Source organism: Carassius auratus, chromosome 41 (assembly GCF_003368295.1).
Source record: "Carassius auratus strain Wakin chromosome 41, ASM336829v1, whole genome shotgun sequence".
NCBI classification, from domain to species: Eukaryota; Metazoa; Chordata; class Actinopteri; order Cypriniformes; family Cyprinidae; genus Carassius; species Carassius auratus.
Window position 1 is genome coordinate 8101128 of NC_039283.1, and position 23669 is coordinate 8124796.

At 36.6% G+C, this 23669-nt stretch overlaps 1 protein-coding gene across 4 annotated transcripts in view; it reads left to right on the forward strand.

The window, feature by feature from the left end:
• LOC113060027 (protein PTHB1-like) overlaps positions 1–23669 on the forward strand; it is a 140867-nt gene that overhangs the window by 76437 nt on the left and 40761 nt on the right. For all 4 annotated transcript variants that reach the window (XM_026228802.1, XM_026228801.1, XM_026228803.1 and 1 more), the window contains 3 exons: positions 8057–8239; positions 11686–11911; positions 18909–19028. In XM_026228802.1, the coding sequence (XP_026084587.1) occupies positions 8057–8239; positions 11686–11911; positions 18909–19028 (529 nt within the window). The remainder of the gene's footprint in view (positions 1–8056; positions 8240–11685; positions 11912–18908; positions 19029–23669) is intronic.

Here is a 23669-nt window from a genome sequence, read left to right on the forward strand (position 1 = left end):
TTATTGCACTGTAGAAATAAACATAGAATAAGAAATAACTACTTTTTAGTAACTTTGTGTTTTGCAAAGAAGAAAAGGCAGAAAAGTGGATTTTTTGTCTTGGGAATGTGGGAAAAAACCCTGCTGGGTTAGTTTTAATGTTTGACCTAACATTGATAAATGTTGATACATAAATATCCAAAAAATGAACAAAAACTGAGCAAAAGTTGAAGCAACAACATGCTTGTGTGAGTGATAACTGCAGAAAAGAATGGTAAAATCTTTCATGATTCAACTCCCATGTTTCTATTATTTTGTACACAGCCTGCATATAGTTCCTGTCTTTCTACAGGTTTTATTTTCGTGAGTATAAATGAGAGGTTGTCGTTACTTCAGGGGGGTCGGTGTATGGAGGTGGGCTGGTTTCTGCCTGGGAGGTGAGGTTTAACTGTTGATTATAGACTGTTGGATTGTGTCTGCTGAAATGACTATAGAAAGCTCACAGTAATGAAAGGGCTGTTTGTAGACTTATGGCTTCTAAAAATGGAACCCTGAGTAACCTAGCCATAAATACACAAACAACTGTACCATCTTTTCCTGAAATCTTGCCCAAATGCTGGTCTTCTTTCTTCAATTGCTTGATATAATTTGAATGAGTTGAAGTACTTAATTCCAAATTTTATTAAGCTTTTCATGCCACTTGCTTTACATATGTACTCCATGTGGCGGCAGGGTTTTCATAGCATTGAGACCAGTTAAGATCTCCATTATCAGTTATGATATGAAGTGTGTAAAGGGTCATATAGTAATGCCACCAAAACATTTAGAATTATCTTGAATGCAGGCCCGGACTGGCCATCGGGAGCACCGGGAGATTTCCCGTTGGCCTGACGACTAAATTGGTCTGCTGCCAGCCAGCTTTTATATATATATATATATATATATATATATATATATATATATATATATATATATATATATATATATATATATATATATATATATATATATATATATATATATATATATATATACATTACTACCGTTAACAGAGATCATTTTCAAAATTCGTCATTCAATACAAATAATAATAATAAATAAAATCAAGAATCTTTTAGTCTTGACTGGCAAGGCTACGATTCGAATATATATGCCTCAGCCAAACGGTTAAACAGAAAATGCGAGCAGCACGCGATGATGGAGAGAAAACGGCCAGGTGGAGCAGAGAGGGAAAGAACAAAGAAGAAAAAAGCACTATAAGAAGAAGCAGCAAAATGTTGCAAAATTACTGACCTGTTCAGGGCTTCAAGTGCAGGTCAGTTTCATCTGTAAATACTGTGGCTACTTTTTTCTTCGTTAACTTAGTATTGAACTGCTAGCAAATGTAAGCGGTAGTAAGCCCCTACTATCGTCACTCAAAATACTGTATGCTAAAGGAGATTAACATTATTTAGTGTAAAGTTACATTAGTAATTTAACAATCAAATTTTAACATTTTATATGGTATGGGAGCAGGGAGACAGTAGTGATAGTGCAGACATCAACAAAAAAATAATGCAATAACATTTTATTAGACAATTTAGAAAATTACGTCTGCCCTTTTGTGAGGTTTAAAAATGTTTTCCTTTTTTTTTTTTTATCAAATGAAGGTGGAGACAGTCAACCTAGCACTAGCTGTGGTGCAATGATCACACATCAGATTCAGACAGTGAGTGAGAGGACAGGTAGAAGCAAAATAAGAAAGAAAAAAAAAACTAACATATTGTATGAAATATATTGCTAAATGTTGGATATTTAAGTAATTTTAAGATTAAAAAAAAATCATAAATATAATACTTTGATTTTTACTAAAATATATGTAGATTATGGGCAAACAATTTACAATAAAGTGGTTGTTTTGCACCAAGGTGGAGACAGTTCTGTTTGTATGAGGCCAGAAGAAAAAGTGACAGGTGAAGAAGAGACAGGTACAAGAAAAATAAACACACTTTATACATATGTACATACGTACACACACACACACACACATACACATAGACTATATATTAATCAGGAACACCTTGAGGCCTTCATGTTAATGTCAACAGAGAGGGAGATACTTGTTGGAATTGACATTGACAAGATTATTACTTACCCAACCTGCTGACCTTCTAAGCAAACATTTTTGTTTAACCTCTCTTCTGCAGTTTACACACATTTAAGAGTGAGAAGTAGAGAGGTAGTAACAGTAGTAACTTCTAGAGTAGCCTAAATGCTTGTAAAACATTATGTGCAGACCCATTTGATATTAGGACTGCTTTACTTCTAGGTTGGTTGTTTATGTTGTTATGTTATGGTCATACTGTGAAATAAATGTAATTTAGGGGAAAAATAGGGTTGTCCGTGTTTTAGTTGGGTGCATAGGATGGCCTGGATGGGTGTAGGATTTCCCGGCCTGAAATTGTGTCCCAGTCCGGCCCTGCTTGAATGTGATTGTATTTTTTAAAGTCATGGTTTCCCTACACTAAATTGTGACTGAACACTAGAGAACCACAGAACAGGTAGTGTTGGTTTAGACGAAGCTAGTAATAAAAATCTCTTGAGCTGAGATTCTTTTCAGAGAGAAGTTGTTAGTAGTGCGTGTTAGTGTGCAGTAAAATGGGGACAGATGTACTGTGAGATTTTTTTGGAGTTGGTGGTGCTCTATGGGGAAGTTCAACTCCACAATAGCAATACTCTCAGCTATCTCTAACAGGAAAGAAAAAAATAGTTTGCAAGATACTGTGACAAATCGAGCTCTAGCAAGTAGGGATGGGCATTCGATTAAATTTTCTTAGTCGATCGTCGGGAGAATTAACGATCGACTATCGATTAATCATTAATATTTTTATAATTATTTAATTTTTATAATAAAAAAATGCAATGAATACAAAAATACAGCGTGTTTTTCCTCGGTGAGACCTTTATTACAAGATCAACTTGTGGCAGACAGTTAAACTACGTTCAGGCAAACCGAACATATATCCGCGTGCATATGCAGTGCTCTAAAGCAGCGGAACCTGCAGCTGCTAGCAGGCGTTCTTAACCCTTTCGAGTCGATTAACGCATATATGCGTTTTGAGTCTGAATAAAGTGCTTCATTCTTTTTTCTGAGGAAATCCATTTCTCAAATCATCAACCACATCACATCTTTTTGGGGTGAATTATGTCTTAGTCCTCTCATCGCGAAGCAAACAGTAAAATAAAATAAAAACTTGAAGAACAGTCTCGCTGCCTTTTCTTCTGTGTGGGCGTATTCAAGCGCGCGCTTCAGTTTGAATCTGAATAGCGCGTTCAGCGCGGGGGCGTGGTCACATTAAATATAATGAAGGAAGATATGAAAAACAGACATTGCGTTGTTTTCATATGGATTACTTTATCTCAGAATATTTGTTTTTCGGAAGCACTTGTTTAGTTTAAAAGTAGACATTCCAGGCTTTCTATAGATATCTCTCTCATGTCTCTTCGTTGAGTATTCACGGAGTTACGGTTCATTTTAATGAAATGTTTGTACATGACGACCAGCGGAGACAAAGACTGTAGACAGAGCCTCATGAAAATTTGCCGGGATGCACAGGTACATCATTTGAGCCGTGGCCGTGTTGTACTTAAACACGGTATCGCAATGTTTGCAGTTAACTAGTTCGCTTTTTAAATCAAAATGGTCCCACGCCACACTTCGCCGTGACATCTTCATGATTATTCTTTGAAATCAAAACGGAAGATCACAGATAACCGAGTAGGGTGTCAAATATTGCCCCATGGTGGTAAAATATTTAATTGCTGCCACACAGTGAAATTCATTTAATTGCTTGAAGACTCGCACTACGCAACGCAACCTGCATTAGATTAAAAAAAATGCTTTAGATTAATCGATAACAAATTAACATGATCGAGGAAAATCTTAACGATCAATTATCGATCGTCGATTAATCATGCCCATCCCTACAGTAGCAAGACCCTGCTACAGATGTTGCATGGCTGTTTATGTATGAAACTATCTGTCTAAAATAAGTGAATAAAACAACTACAAAAGTCATTGAATTTTAGTATAAATAAGATGAAATATCACACTGCAAGCCTGTCATGTTATGTTGGAATGGAAAGGTTCCCAGGACATATCCTTGGGGTACTCCAGGACTCATTTATGCAAACCAGATGACTGTGGTGTTTTCCACTCGTATAGCAAATGTTGACAATACATGACAATGCAGTGTATTGTTCTCGACCTAAAAGCTGGAAAAGCTCGAAATAATTTGCCTCTACCTACACTTTAGCAAAACTCCAAAAACTTCTCTATACATAAAATGTAGAGTTTGCTACTGAATTGAACAATAGAGGCAGTAAAACAACTTTTATTCGTTTTCACACATACTGATTAATTATTGATTAAGATTTTTGTTTGTGGTTCCTTGCATAATACTGTGCTATAACCTCAAAACTCTTTTGTCATAGTGCATAATTTGTAAACAAATACATGTTGTCATTTGGATCATGTTACCAGCTTCATTTGTGAGCATGTCTTTACTGATGTGGTAAATTTGCTCGCTAGCTCACCTGGTGCAGCGTTGCACTTGAGCACCTGAGTCTCGTGAAACACGAGTCAAGCTAAAATATTTCAAAGACTCTTAGAAGCAGGATAAAATGCAGAAAATATGTTTTTATATCATATTTGCTTTTGTTAACACTATTGGTCAGGTTTAAGGTAGGGTTTAGTGTTTCAGTTTTCAAAATGCCATGCATGATACGTACATCAACAACAATAACAAAACATTGCCAGATTTATTGGTTTCTCACCGGTATCAGTTTGTGATGAGTGGGGTGGGGCCGAGAGCACTGGGAATGAACCGAGGCCGGTGGAGTAATTGATATTGAGCGACACCTGCACCACTCACCGGAGGAGCTCCGAAAGGATAAAAGGAGGAGTAACGACAGTGAAAGGTGAAAGGCCTGGATTTTATTTTGTGTTTTGGTTATGTTTGTGCGCAACAGTCGTCCGAGAGTGGCTGCCTCATTGTTTTGTGTTTATTTCGTTATTGAAGTTTTATTTGAATGTTCGCCGGTTTCTGCATCCTCCTTCCCGACCTCCGAACTGTGTTACAGTGTTTTTTAGCTGTTTGGTTCCAGGTGCTCTGAGTTTGAATTGCTTATTAAGCATTTCAAACATTTTTGTGGACAGAAAGTTGTAGCAGTTCTGCACACTGTAAAAAGTGATTTTTTTAAACTTGTAAATAAAGATCGCATCAGTTAAGTACATTTTACAAACAAATACTATTTTGTCTTTTTACTTCAAAATGTCATGTTTAATTCATTAAGCTACTTGAGGCTTAGTTTTCATTTACTGTACTTAAATACATAAGTAAATTCAAATGTAACTGCCTAAGTAGAAATTAAAGTTAAAACTCATAATTATATTTTACTTGGAACAGTTTGTTATATTTACAAAGAGATATGTTTAAATATCAAAGTAATGATCCCATATTTCCCATAATGCAATGGGGCATTAATAATTAAAAATGTACACCGTTTTATGGTTGCTTTTGTTGTTAGTTGTTTAGTTTAGTTGTTAGTTGTTGTTTTAGTTACATACTGTTTTTGTGACACCTGTATTTATTTTCTACTAAAAATGACCCATTCATACTCTAAAACACTATTCACTGATTGTTACCGTCATTATGTGTGGTGTACCAAGTACTGATGTCTTTGTGTTCATTTGGCTATTCATTCTATAGAGTGGACATATTATCTTTTAAGGATAACAGCCTGTCTACATGTTTGCAAGTGAATCACATGCTTTAATAACATGGTGTTTCCTTAAGTAAATTGTATAGACTCAAAGATTTTATTTAATTCAGTGATTAAGTTTTAACTAAAATATATGAGTGCAAATTTTGCAAAAGAAAGAAATGAAGTAAATCTTACACATTGCATATCTTTACATTTTTTACAGTGATAAGCATTACATAATATAAAATTTACAAACAAAGAGTCAACTAAATTAACTGGGAATTTCCAAGTAAACGTAAAAATGTCTCCTTTAACCTACTAATAATTATGTTTACGCTTTTACTTGGCAAATGTTTGTCATTTTACTAGCCTTTTCTGAGTGAAAAAACTTTCCAAGCTTTTTTCAAGTAAATCCTACCCCACTCTACTTTTTACAGTGCAGTTTTGCAGTGAGAAATGTATTGAAAACTGTTCTCATCAGCCAGGCAGAAGCTTTCTTCAATTTTCTGGAGTGGAATGGAAGTGTGGAGCATCCTACAGAATGTCTTTCACTGTAATGTTTTCATCCATGGAGAAGTGAGGGAGAAGGTCGATAATGAACAATCTTCCCAGGAAGACAGAACAAAAGAGACATGGAGTGGCATATTTATCAGATCTGAGCCAGCTGATAAGGCATCTTAGTTGTCTCTGTGGGTTGCCAGATTCTATCAAATCCTTATTCTTACTCAACTCTCTTCAGTGGACGAGTTAATAAACAAGAATTGTTTTTGCCAGGATTTCTTTATCCTTCTCAATGTAATCTCTGCGCCATGACTAAAAACAACAATGGTAACTGTCTAGGATCGCTTGCTGGTACAGATGCTTATCTTTGTACCATCAACCTCCCAGCTTTCCCTCCACACAGGAGCCATTTTTACACACACACACACACACACACACACACATTCAGTAACCAACAATGGCATTTGTGACCCGTGCTGGCAAAATGAGTCGTTATACACACAGGCTAATTTTGAGCTACACTAATCTAACACTACACTAAATCTAAAATTTAGATTTTGGTTGAATTTGAGGTTTTCACAAAAATGAGTTCATCAAGCCCTCGTCTAGCGATCTCAATGCTTCAAATAGCAATTAAACATCTAAAATGATCTTTGTTTTCACATTTTCAGAGAGGAATACCTTTTTGGCTGACGGTCATCTGAAGCTCCCGCATTAAATATACAGTATATCTCCCCATATATAACCTGTTTATTCTGACTGCACAGATATTTCTGTCACTCAGTATTTGCCTACATCCCTCAGGGAATAAAGTATTTTTTTGCCTGTCTTTTGCATTGGCTGGGGTTTGTTTTTGCCTTGAAATGTTACATTTCAACATGGTTTGGGGTAATTTTAGAGTGTATAATTTTTGTAGAATGTGTCCATGGGTAAGTGGTTACCACACTGATGGGTATAACAGTCTGCCAGCTGTTTAATGTCTTTTCTTTTCTAACCAACAGCAAATTTTAGCTCTTCGAGATATTGGTTTCTAATCTAACTCTTCTTAAGTGAATCTTAACATTGTACATAATATAATGAAAACCCACTTCCTGTTTCTCAATTTATTTCTGCTTTGAATAAGGCACTTATTTAGTATTTGAATATACTGTTCTTCACTGAGTTAGAACTCCCATATTCTCAAGGGTGTTTTACCTATTCTTGAATTTCTCTTCTTTGTGTAGTAGTTCTTTCTCTCTCTTGTGTGTGTGTGTTTTTTTTTCAACAAAAAACAAAAAAAACCTCTTGTACTCTCACTCACAAAAGCTCCTTCACTGAAGGTCTATTTTAGATCGACTGTTCAAACTTTTTAATCAATACATTGCAGTTGTCTCTCAGAAACCGTTTTAGTGTGTTTTTGGTGCTCTGTAGCTTGTGTTTTCAGACAAAATATGATTGACTGTACAGGCGAAGTCTGCTTTCCAAGAGAATAACTTCATCGGGCTTTAGCAAAAGTTAATTAAGTACTATGCTTTTTTTTTTTTTTGCTGTCTTTTGATGTTGTGGGGCACTGTTTCTTGTGTTTTTTTCCCCTTTTGACTTGTTCTGTTTATATTTTCTTATTTTTCTCTTTCAACAGGCTATCATATTTATAAATTTATTGCATAATCTCTAAACTCCAAAAGACAGTAGTCTTTGCATTGTCATATTCGTGACTTTTAAGAAGTGCTAAATACTTTTACAATTTTTTTTTTTTTTTAAGACGTTAATCATGAAGCTCATAAAGTCTGGACATCAGTTCAGTTTGAAACTAACTTGAAAATCTCTCTCTCTCTGTCTGTTTCGGTGTCAGGTTATAGCATTAGCAGATGCAACAGAAGACAACCGGGAGCGTTTGATTCAAGCTTTTACACGTTTGCGGAGCGCCACTCACCTCCTCATCCTACTGTTGTCTCTGTGGCAGGGGCTCAGCTCAGAGCAGACTGCCATCCTGGAGGCCACGCTCCTACCACTGCTGCAGGACACACCACAACTTGTGAGAGAACACACACACACACACACACACACACACAAACCTAGGCTTTGACATTAGATACTGAAAAAACACTGCAAATAAAAAAAACAGAAATATAGATAAACTTTACATGAATTTGAACAAAGACATGAGTGTCACCCTTCTTTAGGTTAATTCACCCTTCCTTAAAACTTGTTTTTTTAATCCAAATTTTCCAACTCCCACAATGAATAATCTCAATTTCAAAGGCTCCAGTAATGTAGGATGTGTCTTCTGATATGGTGAAAACAGACTCCAATAGCATTATGTTGTTCCTGATATCAGAATAGTTTCGTACGGTTTCGGTACAGCAGGGGGAAAACTTTTTTTAAAAAATAAACAGTGGTTTACTGAATGAATTGCTTTTTTTAATAAATTTAATTATAATTTCAATATTCTTGGGGATAGAAATATACCTTAGATTCTACTTTAAACTGTAGGGAGCCCTTTTACATTGCTATAAGGTTACAATTAACAACAAAGCCTAAACTTAAATGTAATTACTATTTAATTTTAAATATAATAATCAACTCAATTTACTTTGTAAATTGCACATAATGCAGCTTTTAAATTAACTTCTAGATTATAAAAATGTTATTAGTTGTTGAAATATGATCATTTACACTGTGGCTCAAACTTGTTTCATAACAGATTTATTTAAACATTAAATAATTAAGACATCACTAACAGGTGAAGTACAATGTAATGAGTACGTAATGAGTCTAAAAGTTTGCGAAATGCTCTTGTCTAGACGTCATTAATAGCGGACTAACGAGATGTGGACACTGATGACCTGCCTGAGGTAAATGAAATCCTAAGTCACATTTTGTTTAGAAGCGGTCTTTCCGCGGTCGAAACACTGATTGATTATATGAGGCATGAGATGTTCATTCATGTTTATTTCACGTTACAACTAGTAGTAAAGAGGAAGATATGATCGCTCTGTGTTTGAACGGAGGTGTATATACAGCGATCTATCACGGCACATCAAAGAGCCTCAAAATGACATTTATTGTCTGAATTTTCTGGGGGGGAAAAATTACATAATTTGAAAGATGAGACTTTATCTCTAAGCAAAATATAAGTAGTTTCCAATGAAAATCCACTCGTGCAGTGCTTGGTTTATTTTAATAATGGTTTATTTGTTTGGTGCACATGCGTAACAAACCGAAAGAGCCATACCGAAAATTCTCGCTACACCCGTAATGTGTGTGTGTGTGTGTGTGTGTATATATATATATATATATATATATATATATATATATATATATATATATATATATATATAATATATATATATATATATATATATATATAATATATATATATATATATATATATATATGTGTACACAGTATATACACACACTCATTGCCCATTTTATTAGGTACACCTTGCTAGTTCCGGGTTGGACAAACTTTTGCCGTCAGAACTGCCTTAATTCTTCATGGTATAGTTTCAACAAGTTGTTGGAAACATTCCTCAGAGATTTTGGTCAATATTGACATGATAGCATCATGCAGTTGCTGCAGATTTGTCAGCTGCACATACATGATGCGAACCTCCAGTTCCACCACATCCCAAAGCTGCTCGATTGGATTGAGATCTGGTGACTTTGGAGGCCATTTGAGTAAAGTGAACTCTTTGTCATGTTCAAGAACCCAGTCTGAGATGATTTGAGCTCTGTGACATGGTGCACTATACTGCTGGAAGTAGCCATCAGAAGATGGGTACACTGTACTCATAAAGGGATGGACATGGTCAGCAACAATACTCAGGTAGGCTGTAGCATTTAAAAAAATCAATTTGTACAAAGCGGTCCAAATGTAAGAAAAGAAAATATCCCCACACCATTATACCACCACCACCAGCCTGAACCATTGAGACAAGGCAGGATGGATTCATGCTTTCATGTTTTTTATGCCAAATTCTGACGCTACCATCTAAATGTTGCAGCAGAAATCAAGACTCATCAAACCAGGCCATCCCCAGATGGTCCAGCTGATCTGGAGTCGATTCGGGGAAGCTCAGGTAGACCTGTTTACTTCCCAAGAGTCCTCCCACTGCCTGACCCAGGCCCCCCTGGCCACAGATGCACTGGCACACAGTTGGCCTCGTGCTCTATGCAAGTATGTGTTTCCCCCCAGTGAGCCTGCTCGCACAGACACTGTGCAAGGTGAGGGAGGAGGAGGAACAGGTCCTGTTTGTTGCAACTTACTGGCCCACCCGTTTTCGAAACTCATGCTCTTCGTAAGGTTTCCCACTCTGGACTCCAGTCTGGTCACCCTACATGTAAAAACAAATAGCTTGCATCAGCCCACCAAACAATGCAGCACTATCCCCACCACTTTATGACAAAGCTATGCCAATGCACAAAGCAACCACCATGAACATTTTAGCAACCACATAGCAATGCCCTGACATCCACGGCTTCCCTGTGTACTGTACCGTCAGGCAACACTCAGAAAATGTGATAATTTAGTCTTTGTCTGTTGGATCCTTAGCCATACACATGGTAATTTCTTTATCTTTTATCTAGAGAGGGTTTGTTACTGAGGACTGTTAACAATATTCAGATCTTGGAACTCTCCGTTGATAGTTCATAGAGAGTGTGATTCAGTGTGCCAAAACACACAGCAGTCATGTGTCTTTTGCTTCTTTTATTACTCCAGCTTGTGTAATTCCCTAATTTCATCCTTTGGAGACTTTTATCTGTTTTATCAATGTCTTTCTCTTTCTGTCCCTCTGATTCTCCTTTATCTTCTGTATTCGATAAAGGGCTTGTCCCTGTCATCAGCATAACGAGGCTGATTACCTGCTATTAAATCTGATTAAGGGTGGTCTGTATGGCGACACAGTCTTCCCACTTTCCACCTGCCTGTCAACACCCCGCCCCATCTCTCTAGCCTGCCTGACAGCAAAAGGGTGGGCTGATGATGCTACGGGCCAGACCTAAAGATGCACACGCACACACAGACACACACACACACACACACATAAAAAAAAATCACTGTTGTAAAATCACAGGGAGTAACTTTCTATTCATGAGTCATGTGTCAAAACCTACTTCACAACCCATGCTAAAAAAATTTTATCACACAGAAATTCCACTTAAAAGTTTATGGCTTGTTTTTATATAGATCAAGTATTAGATGTGGCTAGAAAAATGAAGTGGATGGTAGGGAGTGTTTGTGGCTCATTGAATAAAAACATCAGATGATTGCAAACAAAGGATGAGAAAGTATTAGAAATAAGACAGTAGACTAAGGTAAATATAAATTAATTAAAATGAATTAAGAGGCATTTAAGATCTAATCATAAAGATTGAGAGTTTTTAAACAATAAAAATCTCCAACTGGACCTTGTTTATTGATTTTCAATTAATGCATTATTTTATTTGAAAGGCTCATGTTGTATATGTTTTTTAGGGCTGGGAGGAGAGTGTGGATGCAGCCGTCTCCCACCTCCTAAAAACGTGTCTGTCACGCAGCCCCAAGGATCAGGCCATCAGCTTGAGCACCGGCCTGCTAACCATCCCAAAAGACACCTCACGCCTGAAGAAACACATCATGCTGCTCTGTGACCGCTTGGGCAAGGGTGGCCGTCTGTCCCTCTCTTCAGAAGCCAATGTCCCTACAACTGTCATGATGCCAGGTCAGAAAAATCTTACTTTGGAAGCTTTCATGCATAGATTAGTCATTTTTGGCTTGAAGGGTCTTCATTGTAAAACTTAAACCAATATGTTTAAAAGGAGTAGGGAAGAAAATAACGGCATTATTTGTAGCCCAATATGTACTCCATATGCGATGCATGCAGAGATAAAAGATGAATTCCCACTATGTAACAGCCATAGTTCCATATTAAAGATCACTTTAAAGCTTTGCTACTCATGCCATACCAAGGTATTAATAATACTTCCTATGTTGCAGCAGTACAGATTGAAATGAGATTAAAGGCCCCAGATATGAACATACTAACAAGTTTTCATTCATCTTGTAGGATAAATTACATTAGTATGTTCAACAGAGCTGTCGGAATGACCTTTTAACACGTTAGATTTATTTAAAATGTTTGTGTTGATTACGTTTTTTTTATGGTGATTAATGCGTTTACCAATTTTGATGTGTTTGTGACAGTTCATTCAAAAACTTGTTTAAAATACTGACAAAACTGCCAGATTGAGTGAATGTACTTGTGTACGTTTGTGCAGCTAAAAGTTTCTGAATTCATATTGTCTAATTAAAAATGTCCAAAACAGAAATCTGAAGATTGGATAAAGCCAGGTCCTAAAGTGGAGATTTCTGGCTCAGTGCATGAGAAAAATCTATAGACACAAATAAAATCTCAATCAAATAATAATTTAATGTGTACTCTGTATGTTCTCTTTCCATTAGCCTGAAAAAATACATTCTATGAAAGCAATCAATCAATCAATCAAATGTCAAACTTTACCAGTACAACAAAAAATCTGCCTTTCAGCAGTGTAAAATGTAAAAGTCGTTTGTCTTTCATTCTGGTAGTAAACTAAGTAGAAGACTCTCAGAGTACATTCTCTTGTTACATGCTGTTGTAGTAACATGCAGGGGCAACTAGGATGGAAAGAATAGAGCTTTACTTCATAGGATACATAAAACAGCAGAGACCCCTGTGGAATGTGTGAATGATTAACTCAATGGGTTCTGTTATCAGACGCCTGTCCTCCCTGAAGTCTAGGACTTTATCTTTCTCTCTCTCTGGTGTTTGGTGCGGAGGTATTATCCTCCCCTCAGATGGCTGGATGTCTGAGCACACACCGTTTGGTCAGTTGCCAGTCGTGTGGAGGAGAATGAGTGACTAATCTCAGAGAATCCTGCTTAAATTGCTTTTGTCTGATGAAATATGTCTGCAGGGCGTGTTGTTCCATTCCTTCAAGTTTAAAGTCAATCTCTTGACACTCTCTCATACACGCACTTGTGACCTGGCTGTTTTATCTCTCTGATTTGTGTCTTCCCGTCTGCCTTCCCCTCTCTGAGTCCTGTTCTCCCTCACCTGACCTTTCGTTATAGTGATGACATCACACGGGAGGATTGCTACACTCCCTGAGCACCTGCCCATTAGATAATGCATCAGCGTTCATAATTTTTTGTTTCAGAGAGACCTTGTGGTTTTGTTTCATTTTCTTTAAGATCTTCTTTTGAATTAACCACTGGAGGTCATGGTTCGTTCATGGAGGAGTCAGTGTTTGGCTCACTTGTTAAAGGCAAGCCATATTTAGAGATTCAGAAAAGAGATATTTGTGATGATTACTGTGTACAGAATTTTCCAAATTCAATGGAACGTGAAGTTTTAATCCAACAAAGGCCGATCTGAGAAAGCAGTGGCTGGTAAATGAAAACAGCAGGGCGTGTACTTGAGCGGGGTGTTTCAAAAACTGGACTTACTGTTCACAAAATAGCCTATCAAGAACATCAGAAGGCCTACTCAATGTCACTAAAAAAAGGACGGACACAGTTCTACTCAAACATCATTAGTGAAAATCAGGTAAACTCCAAGCAGCTTTTCTCCACAATAAATCATCTCATCAAGCCACAAACTACTTCACACAGTGACACATCAGAAGAGAAATGCAACAGCTTCATTACCTTCTTCAGGAAAAAAGTTGAGACCATCCGCTCTCTCCTTTCCAGCACTCCTGCTCTGTCTGTCCCCACTGCCGACCCACAGCCTGGGACCTTCCAGCCTCTATGTTGTTTTCCTGAAATCTCTAAGCAACAAGTTGAGGACATCATCAGCAGGATGAAAGCTTCCACCTGTACGCTGGACCCTTTTCCTACAGCTTTGGTGAAAACACACATCAGCTCTCTTAGTCCAAAGTCATCAACCATTCTCTACATACTGGTCATGTTCCATTTGCTCTTAAAACTGCTGTCATCAAACCCCTTCTAAAAAACCCACTTCAGACCCTGAAGTTCTTGCAAACTACAGGCCTATTTCCAACCTTCCATTCTTGTCCAAAGTTCTAGAAAAAGTTGTTGCTGCCCATCTTCAGGATCATCTAAATTAAAACTCCCTTTTTGAAAAATTTCAGTCCGTTTTCCGTTCCGCTCATAGTTCTGAAACAGCCCTGATCAGGGTCACAAATGACCTGTTGATGGCGGCTGATATCGGCACACCATCGCTCCTCATCCTACTGGATTTATCTGCAGCTTTTGACACGGTTGATCACAATATCCTCCTTCAGCTTCTCCATCATTCTATCCGACTCTCTGACACTGCTTTGAGCTGGTTCCAGTCCTACCTGTCTGGAAGAACAGAGTATATTTCCTTGGGAGGTGTAAAGTCTCAGATGCATACAGTCACTTGTGGTGTCCCGCAAGGGTCGGTTCTCGGCCCGATTCTGTTCACCATTTATACTCTTCCCCTTGGCCACATAATCAACAGGCATGGAATATCATTTCATTGCTATGCCGATGACACTCAGCTATATATAAAAACCAACCTCACTTCATCTACAGCCAGTCTGTCATCTCTGAGCTCCTGTCTTGAGGAGATTGAGGCATGGATGAAGGCAAACTTCCTACAGCTACATAGCTCCAAAATAGAAGCTATTTTAGTTGGTACACCACACCAGGTCCAGTCATCACCTATAATGCATATCACCTTCTCTGGTCAAAAAATTCCACTATCATCGACAGTCAACAACCTGGGAGTAAGATTTGATGCTCAACTCACATTTGACGCCCACATACAACATCTGTGTAAGATCTCCTTCTATCATCTCAGGAACATTGCTAAACTCCGTCCCACACTTGGTCTGTCAGATGCTGAAAAACTTGTCCATGCTTTTGTATCCTCCAGGCTGGACTACAGCAACGCTCTACTTTTTGGGATTCCTAGCAAAAGTCTACAAAAATTACAATACATTCAGAACAGTGCTGCCAGGATCCTAATGAGGATAAGAAAATATGACCATATCACACCCATCCTTCACTCACTCCACTGGCTCCCTGTCTCATACAGGATTAACTATAAAATCATCTTTCTTACCCATCAATGCATCCACGGAAACTCACCCCCCTATTTAAAGGAACTACTTGCAACACAAAACTCTTCATGCAACCTCCGTTCTGGAAACAAAGCCCTTCTTCAACCATCCAGAACTAAGCTCTGCACTATGGGGGATCGAGCCTTCTGCTCAGCTGCGCCGCGTCTTTGGAATTCCCTTCCAGAAAACTTAAGGGCTCCTCAGCCCATAGACTCTTTTAAGAAAGAACTAAAAACCTTTCTTTTTAAACAAGCATTTTTTACTTTTTGCTAACTTTTTAAGTGTTCTTTCTGGTTTTTAATTTTGTTTATGTGTAGCACTTTGGGATTTTTTTTAACTATGAAAAGTGCTTAACAAATAAAATATATTATTATTATTATTAAACATGTGATTGTTTCACCACAGGGTGATAAGATCAGAATTGACTTTTAATTATCTGTGTTAAATATGTTAGTCACTATTCTGTGTAATTTTTCATTCACAATCATTTCACTGTATGCAATGCCAAAATATAAATATATTCAGAGGAGCCGAACTGTCAACGTCTTGCTGTTTAAAATGAAATGTTTAACATTGTACAGCTTATTCATACAGCCATTTTAAACACAGGAAGAAGAGCACCAACGCACACACAATGCAGCAATACTGAAAATGAGCCATGGTTTTATTACAAATAAAACGCCAAAAAACTGCAATGGTAGTTAACCCCTTAACTGTCACTCATATTTTTGAACATTGACTTTGTAGTGCATGATCCGAACTTAAATTTGTATAATTCATGAATGAAAACATTTTGTAACATGATATTGATGTACCATTTACATGGTAATGTCTGATTTTAAAATGAGTTTTAAAGGATGAATTTTGAGATTTTAAGTTTTCAGTTGATATATAATTTCTCATGATTTCTAAAATGTGATAGAGAAAAAGGCAACAAACAAGTCTTGTTTTTTTAACAAAGGTCAAAATTCCTGTTATAATGTAGATTTTTGAGGGTGCACTCTTGTCATAAACTAATCTATTACTTTTCCTACATAATTTTTAACAAAAAACATTGATAAAATATATATTTGGGAGTCTTAGACCTTTCCAACGATATAAAGTTTGTCAAGATTAGATTAGATTTAATTGTAATATAGTGAAGTAAATGTAGGCGTCCCACAGAGCGGACGGGTGACAGTTAACAGGCTAAACCATAGTAACCACAAATAAACCCAGGTTTTGCTACACTAACAATAGTATAACTATGGTATTTGTAGTAAAAATTTGGTTATGCAAATGGCAATCCACAACATGTTTACTACACTTTTACTATAGTATATCCATTGTTAATTTTCAGTCAAACTCATTGAAAACTGTAAATTCAACAGATATAAAATATGATTAGTAAGTGAAAAATACTGTGAGAATCAGAAGACAATCGCTGGACCTCGGCAGATTTTGGGGAAATACATTTGTTATTCAGAATGCATATTTATAGGAACATTTCAGCAGGTTGATGATAATTCATGTTAATGCACAGAATATTATTCATTCTTTTTTTTTTATGCATTAGAAACTGTCTTTCTGTAGGAGCACTAAACACTGACTGGAAACTCCCGAGCTTTACTAGAACACGGAAGTAGTTGTGCAAGTAATCCATGGAGTAATAATCATACGTAAGCTAAATAGTCATAAAAAAAAAAAGGTTGTAATAAACCTATTCATTGTAATGCTTAAAATGCTATAATTCAGTAATATGATTTCCTGACTATTTCTGGAGGAAATATCATCACAAGAGTTATTCCATGCATTTCTTTGCCATTTGACTAATTAACTTCTAATTGTCCTTTTCCTTAAACAGGACTTCATTATCAAATATAAAACTCAGTGACACACATGAGAGGAGATACTGAGGCAGGCCTAGGCTAAAGTAAATCTTTTAGATAAAACAAGTCTAAATTTTTCTATCTTTTTTTTTCCTCTCATGAACTGAAGCCATAAATGGAGCCAAGAGTCCATTTCAGGCTTAGACCAGACACTATTGAATTGCTTGTTGGCAGATATCAGGTTTTGTTTTTGTAAGATTTGAAAGCATTCTTCTTGTTCAGTTGTAGGAGTAGTTAAGTGTCGATCACAGAAAAACCCTCCTGCTGTGAGGCTGAGTTCTTCTACACAAATACCTGTGTTATGAGACCTCTGTCTCTGATCTAAAATAACGCTCCTAAAAGAACAGCCTGTTGAGGTCTGTGTAAATATTAGAGGAGGATTATGATAAGCTTTTCAGAAGAAAGTAAGCGGTTTCACCTGATTTGTCTATTTGGGGTATGTGGTTTAAAAAAGAGAAAACAAACTCCAGAAGGATTGTGGGTAAGAGGCTGGACCGAGAGACATAAGAGGCTTATTCATCAGTCCCCCTTAAAAACGTAAAAACTCCTTATTCTGGCTGATCCTCAGCACACCTAAGTCGTGGTATTGCCAGCCTAAGACTCGAACCCACAACCCTAGGGTTACCACTAGGCCACAACTTCCCAATGCATATGTGTTTTATGTTTTTTTTTTTTTATCCTATTTGATTTACATTTACATTTACTCATTTAGCAGACGCTTTTATCCAAAGCGACTTACAAATGAGAACAACAGAGGAAGTCAGGTCAACAAGAGAACAACAACAGTACACAAGTGCCATGACAAGTCTCAGTTAGTCTAGTATAGAATGCATAGCCAGGTTTTTTTATATATATATAAATGAAAAGACAAGAAAAGGAAAAGTGTTAGTTAAATGCAGGCGAAAAAGATGAGTCTTTAGATGTTTATTGAAAATGAGAATTGAGATTGGGAGGTCATTCAAACAGCTGGGCACAGTGCAGGAAAAGGTTTGTGAGAGTGATTTTGAACTTCTTTGGGATGGCACCACAAGGAGACGTTCACTTGCAGAGCGCAAACTTCTGGAGGGAACATAAGATTTTGATAAATAAGGAGTTTATGGGATAGTGATATAGTTAGAATATAGAGCTCATACTTTATTCATACTTTATTCAAAAGTCCAAACTGAGTAAAATAAACAATTTGGTGGAGATGTCATTTATATGGCCAAGAGCAAGATGAAATTCCAATTCTGTATTCTAAATCAATAAAATGTTTATAACAGTTTAGTAGACTACTTGCATTTAATGCATATAAATATCAGTTGTTACTCTATATCTCTCAGTATAATGTCTTAGAAAGATGATATGTTTATGATTAGAGCTCTGTAGTTTTCATTGTTGGGGCAATGTTTATAATGCAGTGCAATACCATGATGAGAGACATGAGATGTACATTAAACTCTCCTCAAAACTTGATGTATAGTATTTGATTCTCAGATTTCAAAAAGCCTTTTCAAAAAAAATATTTTCAATTTTAGAGCAAAAACACACATGTAACACAACAGACAGTTTTAGAATTATACTAAACTTTTACTTCCTAAAAAGTCTGAACTGTCAATCAAAGGGCAAGTGTACAAGTTTGTCAGCAGGGTTGTTTAGCCTGAAATATTAAAAAATATCCATCCAACTGGTAGGCTTTACAGGGTTAAGTGGAGTACAGAGTTATGCTACTGTAACAAGTAATTTATTCTTAATGATGAAAATTGTTGTTGTTCTGCAGTTGGTTGTGAGTCCTTGCCTGAACCGATAGTTGAGCAGGAGGAGGAACCACCACTGCAGCAGGACTCTGCAAAGTACATTAAAAAGAAACAGCCCTCCAAGAGAATCAAGAGCAAGTCAGGTAAGACATGTGGCTTTCCCAACACCTCAGAAAGCCTTACTGTTGCACTGAATTAACAAGGTTGGTAAGATGACTGTGACACTGTATACTGCAGACTGATAGAAAATCTCTACCAAGATGATAACCAAGTGCTTGTGTAGAGAATGTGAACAAGTAACAGAGTCAAGTTCTATGATAAGTGAGGAAATACTGTTTTGTGTAAGTTTGTGTTCATATATATGTTTAAGCAGGTCAGCAGCACCTGCAGTAATTTGTTTAATCCAGAACCTCCGACATCGTTAATGATCTGAAGATTTGTGACACAAAGAAGAAAAATTAAAACTCAAAACGCTTTACATTCTAAATGACCAAATTGACCAAATCCAGTTTAAGTGATGAAACTCCAATTTTTGTAAAAATGAAAGAAACGTCATTCAGAACAATTGAGCTGAATGTCCTCTGGTAAGCTTAAAAATGGCATTAGTGTTGGAATATCTAAAATGAGTTGTAATTATTGACTAGTTCTGTGTAATTGCTTTTTTTTTTTTTTTTTTACAGTGCATAGAAGTGCACCATAGATGTGTAAACTAATACATTTTGACTTTTGCTAAACCAGCATAACCAGCTCCATATGTGTGGATTTACTGATGAAGTAAACTTGCTCAGTAGTTCACCTGGTATATAGCATTGGACTTTCAATATACTGACTGCCTGTGAGACACTAGTAAGGATAGAAGAGATCAAAGACTAGCATGGTGTGATTTCTTTAGCAAATGAGTTTTTATCCCACTCACTGGACATTTCACTTTGAAAGTGTCACATACTGCGTTAAGCAAGCAAATGTCATCACAGGTACATTTCTTTTAGATGAGCCTGTGTTGTTAATCTCATGTATTTAAAGTTACTGTTACCTATTTCCCAGATAGTCTAGATTTCCATGGCGTGAGCACTGATAAAAGTAGATCCTCCGTACACCTCAAATATTGGAGAAACTCTGAATGCTCATTATTTGGTTGTTGCTTTTGTCTTTGAAGAGGCAGATCTGCTCAGACATGTCGCTCAGCCGCTAGCTCTCCTCTGTCTGAGGTTTTCAATGGACCATTCCCCCTAACAACATAGAAATATTTAGACTGAGGAAGCCATTAAACAGGAACAGTGAGGAAGGATATCTGATACAGTTGAAAGGATTTAAACACAGTCTCTGATGTTAATTGAAACAGAAGCCACTCTTTCATGTGTCTTTCATCTCTTTTAATACAAATTCAAAGTTGACATGTCGTCTGGGTATCGTACATCAGATCACCAAATATACTCTGGAGTAACACTGTATATTCATAAACATGGATTGTTGGCTATTAAACACCCTAAATTCAGATCCATGTAACTCTAGGGGTGGCTTAACTGCCGTTTATACAGGTTGCTTGTTATAAGAACTGTTAAGTAATTCATAGCCAGCAAAGTAAATGATTTTTTAAAATATTATTATGGTGAAAAAAAACTTCTGTATGAAGCACGTTAGATGTAAGATTTCCATATGAAACACATATTTAGTTTCCTTTCTCAGCATTACTGTTATTGACAGAGATGAATGCATCTCTCATGATGAAAACAGTAATAACTTTTATACATTTCATGCTGTTTATCTTCCGCAACAGTTCAATGACTGAACTTCTGAAATCTACTGCACACACATTTTCATGGAAGCTGCTGAAATCACCCATTTTATAGTTCATTACTCATTGAGAACTGTCTCTTAAATTGGTATCCCGCATTAAACAACAGAACAATTAAAAAATCAGTGTCACTGTCTGCAGTTTTGACATCAAAACCATAAAATAAATGAATAGCCCATGCCATACGTTATGATTAGTAAATTATTTTACAGAAAAAAAAAATTATTCAACAGTATGAATAAGGCCCCGTCCACACGGAGACGGAGCTTACCCCAATCCGATCTTTTTTTTTCTCGTCTCAAGAAATATCCGCGTCCACACGAAACCGCATAATGATGTAGTATACATGCCAGACCAGTATGTGGCGCTGTAATTCTGCCACAGAGATACACTAAAAACAGAGCAGAAGACTTGGACTATGCTCATAAACCTTGCGCGTGGTACACAAACGAACATGGAACAATACATTTATTAATCAGTGTTAATGTTAGTTAATAAAAAGACAATCGTTCAGTGTTTGTTCATGTTTTTGTTGCTGTTACGTGACGTAGAGGTGTCTGACTAGGGGGGAGACGTGGGCTGATGATGTCATCGTTTCAGAAAATATACGGATTAGACGTCCAGACGAAAACGCAAAGACGGCGTTTTCAAATTTATCCACTCTGGGACCCGGTTTCAAAAAATAGCGGTTTCACCTGATGAAAACGCCGATCCGTGTGGACGAAACTCCTATCTGATAAAACATTTGTGTGTATTCACAGAAACGCGTCTCCGTGTGGACGTGGCCTAAGCCTAGATCTTAACCACCCCACTGACAGATCTCTCAGCTGAGTTAATGGCTCTTTTCATTGCCTCTGGCAATTGTTTAATTCAAGGGTGTCAAAGCATACTACTGAACAGCCACCAACCTGCAGATGTTTTGTTCCAGCCCTTATCCAACATACTTGCCTGTAATTTTCAAATAATTCCTAAACACCTTGAGTTCCAGGTTTAATTGAAGAATGCTTTTCCATCCTTAATCAGAGAGAGTCACAGACTACCAACAGAGGATGGCGAGATTTCAATCTAACAGTTATGTTAGGTGTAACATCTTTGACAATGCATTAACACAGCATTAACTTGTCATTCTGTACTCTTGTTCTCAAATATCAGGTTGTATTCCAAAAGAGCGAATCTAATCACCATGTTGTGCAGAAAAAAAATTCTATGCAATCTGTTATTGTTTTTTCTTTAAACGACCTTATTCAAGCCACAAAAAGACAAACATACTAAAAAGTGCACCTGTCAACCTTGGTGAAGCCAGTGTGTAAATTAAGAACAATTCTGGGACTGTTTTTAATTTAATGGAAAACTAGGAGAGAGGCACGGGCAGGATTTTGAACGGTCTCCAAAGTCCAAAGCTTCTCCTTCAGTATAAGACCCCTTCACAAGATTCATCACAAAGTCCATTATTTCTCCATCTGTGAACATGTTGCACTAGGCAATCAAAGCCTCACAGTTTTGCTCGATAACAACAGAATCCTTTAGGATCCGGATGGCAAAACTGTGGCCAAAATTTTACAGTGTGCCCCCACTTTAATAGCAGAAATTCAGATTTCTCAGTGTATGGAGAGTTTAAGATTTAGAGCTAGTAATAAATGGCCTTTGCATGCTGATGTGTGTAATGATTAAGGCTGTAATGATTAAGGCTTGATTGTCTCTATATTTAGCAGATTGTCATACGGTTTCCATTATATTACTGGTGCTATATCAGATAGAGCTGAAACCCGTAGATAGCAGAGATGAGAGGGAAGCTGATGCCCATAAATGAGTTGCAACTAAACATGACTCATTAATTTCTCATTATGTTAATGTTCTCAGAGCAGCAGGGTAAATCTGCAAAATACTCAAGACAAAGTAGAGCTACTCATGTGAAGCACACAAGAGATGAGACTCAATGTTAATTCCAATAGAGTTTGAAATTAATATATTGCTAAACTTACAAAAGCATATTCTAACAAGCGTGAAAAATACAAGACACACAAATCTTGGGTAAAATAGTTGATTTATCCAAAAATCTATTTTATATTTTAGTGTCAGACAAAAAAAAAGGTTACACCACTCCACTTGTACAATCTTGGGTGGATTTTTCAGCTTGCTGCAATGCATTCTGGGATTTGTAAAGCATAGAGTGCAATAATGCCCATCCACTTTTTCAGGACCCTCCCAAAGGGATAAAAAAAAAAATAAGCAAGTCTTGAAGCCATGAACCAAACCAACCAGCAGCAATGTGAATTACATTAACTTTGATTTTGTTTTCATACAACTTTAATGATACCAATACTTATTATTTCTTAAATTGGTATCTGATTTTTCAAAAATAAGTAAAAAAAAAAGTTTATAATTAAATATTATTAAATATTTATAATTTAAAATATATATATAATTCCACTTAAAAGCATTACACATCCACATGACACATGCTGGCCATTAATAAAAAATAAATAAATAATTATAAAAGCAAATACGAGCACAATAAAAAATAAAAATAAAAATACAATTGGGTATAAACATAATCTCCAATTTTTCAGTGTAACAAGTTCCCCTGAAGGGTGAGTCAAGATGCAAAAGAATGTGCAGTTTTATTAAATATACAGATACAAAAATTTAACTAAACCATGACATAAGCATGAGAACTTAACTAGAACGTGACTTGACAATCTCACCAACAGAAAGTAACAATAACAAAACTAGACAACTGACTAGTCACACTACATGTCTTCTGTTACAGTACTGTTTAGTTTCAATTCACTACTATTGCTAGCTGTGCTTGGTTTGAGACACTTTATTTTATTTGCATTTGGGAACGCAACATTCGTCATTAGAAACATTTACAGTATAAATATGTTTTTGTTTACAAAGAGAGGTTTCAGTGTCAAATAGTCCTTCAAAAATCATTATAATATGCTGATTTGCTGCTCAGGAAATATTTATGATTAATATCAATGTA